We start from the raw sequence: 2,127 nt of genomic DNA, 5'->3' as shown, positions 1-2,127 counted from the left end.
GCTCTATTATTTTTCAATGGATTGATTATTTTTATTCTTCTTCTTCTCCTCATCTCTCTTTGATTTACTAGAAGGGATTTCATTCTTCATTCTAGCATTCAATTTTCTTGGAAAAGAGAATGAATGTATTTGGGTTTTATGGGAACCTTGGAAGAGGAATCATAAAACCATGCTTGAAATCTTTTCTCACACTTGAGTATAATCTGGGTTTTGGTGTTTGGATATGGTGACATATAATCCTCCCTCTACTTGGACCTATGAGGATGTGTGGTATAATCAGAGAACAAGCTTCATCTCTTCTCATGAGCAATTAGACCAAGGAATTGGCTGTTGATCAAGATTACAGAGATTGAGTCACCAAGGAATTGGGGCTCAATCAATCATGATTGCCAAGAGGTCAATGAGTTGCATGATTGAAGATGAGATGAAATCAATTAATCCTGAGAATGCAATATCTCTTGATCCTAATATTTATTTTATCTTTCCTTCTTTTATTTACTTTGTGGTTATTTACATTTTCTGCACTTTACATTTCCAGCACTTTACTTTCTTGTACTTTACTTTCCTTGCCATTTACTTTCTTGCACTTTATTGCTTTTCTTTACTTTTATGTCATTTACTTTTCTTGTTGCTTATAACTCAAAATTGAATCATCTAACTAGGATAATTAATCAACTATTGCTTTCTTAATCCAATTAATCTCTGTGGATACGATCTCACTCCATTGTGGGTTATTACTTGACGACAATTTGGTGCGCTTGCCAAAGAACGGATTCATTATATGTGGGTAGTGAATTCCGGCCGATCAGATGCCAAGGTGGTCATGAGCTTTCTTCAGAGATATATCTTTAGCCGGTTTGGTGTCTCGAGGACACTCATTAGTGATGGAGGAAGCCATTTCTGCAACAGACAGCTGGACTCTCTTCTGCATAGATATGGAGTCTGTCAGATGGTGGCAACCCTCTATCACCCTCAGACAAGTGGACAGGTTGAAGTTTCCAACAGGAAACTTAAGAGGATTCTAGAGAAGACCATTAGTGTTTTAAGAAAGGACTAGTCTAGGAAGCTTGATGATGCTCTCTGGGCATAGCGGTATGCGTACAAGAATCCCATTGGCATGTCCCCTTATCAGTTGGCCTATGGCAAAGCCTGTCACTTGCCAGTTGAGCTGGAGCATAACGCTTACTGGGCAATCAGATATATGAACCTTGACTCAGAAGCTGCAGGAATTAAGCGAATGCTCCAGTTAAATGAGCTTGATGAATTCAGATACTCAGCCTATGAGAATGCCAAGCTCTATAAGGAGAGAACCAAGTTATTACATGACAAGAAGATTGCCATCAGAGTCTTTGAGCCAGGACAGCAAGTGCTTCTATATAATTTAAGGCTCAAATTCTTTCCAAGGAAGTTGAAATCCCGGTGGTCAGGACCGTTTGTGGTTACCAGAGCTTCAACATATGGTCATGTGGAAATACAGGAAGAAAATTCTGACAGGAAATTTATAGTGAATGGCCAGAGGTTGAAGCACTATCTTGGAGGTGAGATTGATCACCAGAGGTCCACTCATCTGCTGAATTAGCAGAACTGACCGTCAAGTTAGTGACGTTAAAGAAGTGCTTATCGGGAGGCAACCCAATAATTTTGTATCCTTAGTTATTTTCGTAGTAGTAGTTTTCTTATTTATTTGATTCTTATTGAGTTTTATCTGATCATGCAGCTATTTTAGAAGTAGAAACTGAATATTTCAAAAAAAGAGAGAAGAGACGAAGAAGGCCGAAAGCTGCGCTGGAGTAGCGCAGGAACTGTGCTTTTTGCACAAACAAGATCATGCCTACGCGTACCTCAAGCATAAGCGTCGTTTGCGCCTTTAGCCATCCACGCGTGTGCGTCCCAAACGCGTACGCGTGACCTTGAAATTTGGCGTAAATGGGTGTTTGGGCAGAAAGTTGCTCGGGAGGGGAGCAGGAAGTGTGCTTTGCGTACAAATTGGCTCACGCGTACGCGTCCATGACGCGTGCGCGTCAATTGCGATTTTGGCCTCCACATATACGCGTCAAGCACGCGCACGCGTGGATGAGAAAAATCGGCGTAAAAGGTGCTTGGCCAGAAAGTTATGCTGGTGTGGGG

General features: G+C 41.1%; 1 protein-coding gene across 1 annotated transcript; it reads left to right on the top strand.

Moving 5' to 3' along the window:
• Window positions 1-1,117: 1,117 nt before the first annotated feature.
• LOC130974882 (uncharacterized) lies at window positions 1,118-1,794 on the top strand. The gene is made up of 2 exons (XM_057899722.1): window positions 1,118-1,538; window positions 1,718-1,794. Exons 1-2 carry the CDS (start codon window positions 1,118-1,120, stop codon window positions 1,792-1,794), a joined length of 498 nt encoding a protein of 165 aa, XP_057755705.1.
• Window positions 1,795-2,127: the final 333 nt, after the last annotated feature.

Source organism: Arachis stenosperma, chromosome 4 (assembly GCF_014773155.1).
Source record: "Arachis stenosperma cultivar V10309 chromosome 4, arast.V10309.gnm1.PFL2, whole genome shotgun sequence".
Lineage (NCBI taxonomy): Eukaryota > Viridiplantae > Streptophyta > Magnoliopsida > Fabales > Fabaceae > Arachis > Arachis stenosperma.
The sequence above is the reverse complement of the archived record's forward strand: the minus strand, read 5'-3'. Positions and strand labels throughout refer to the sequence as shown.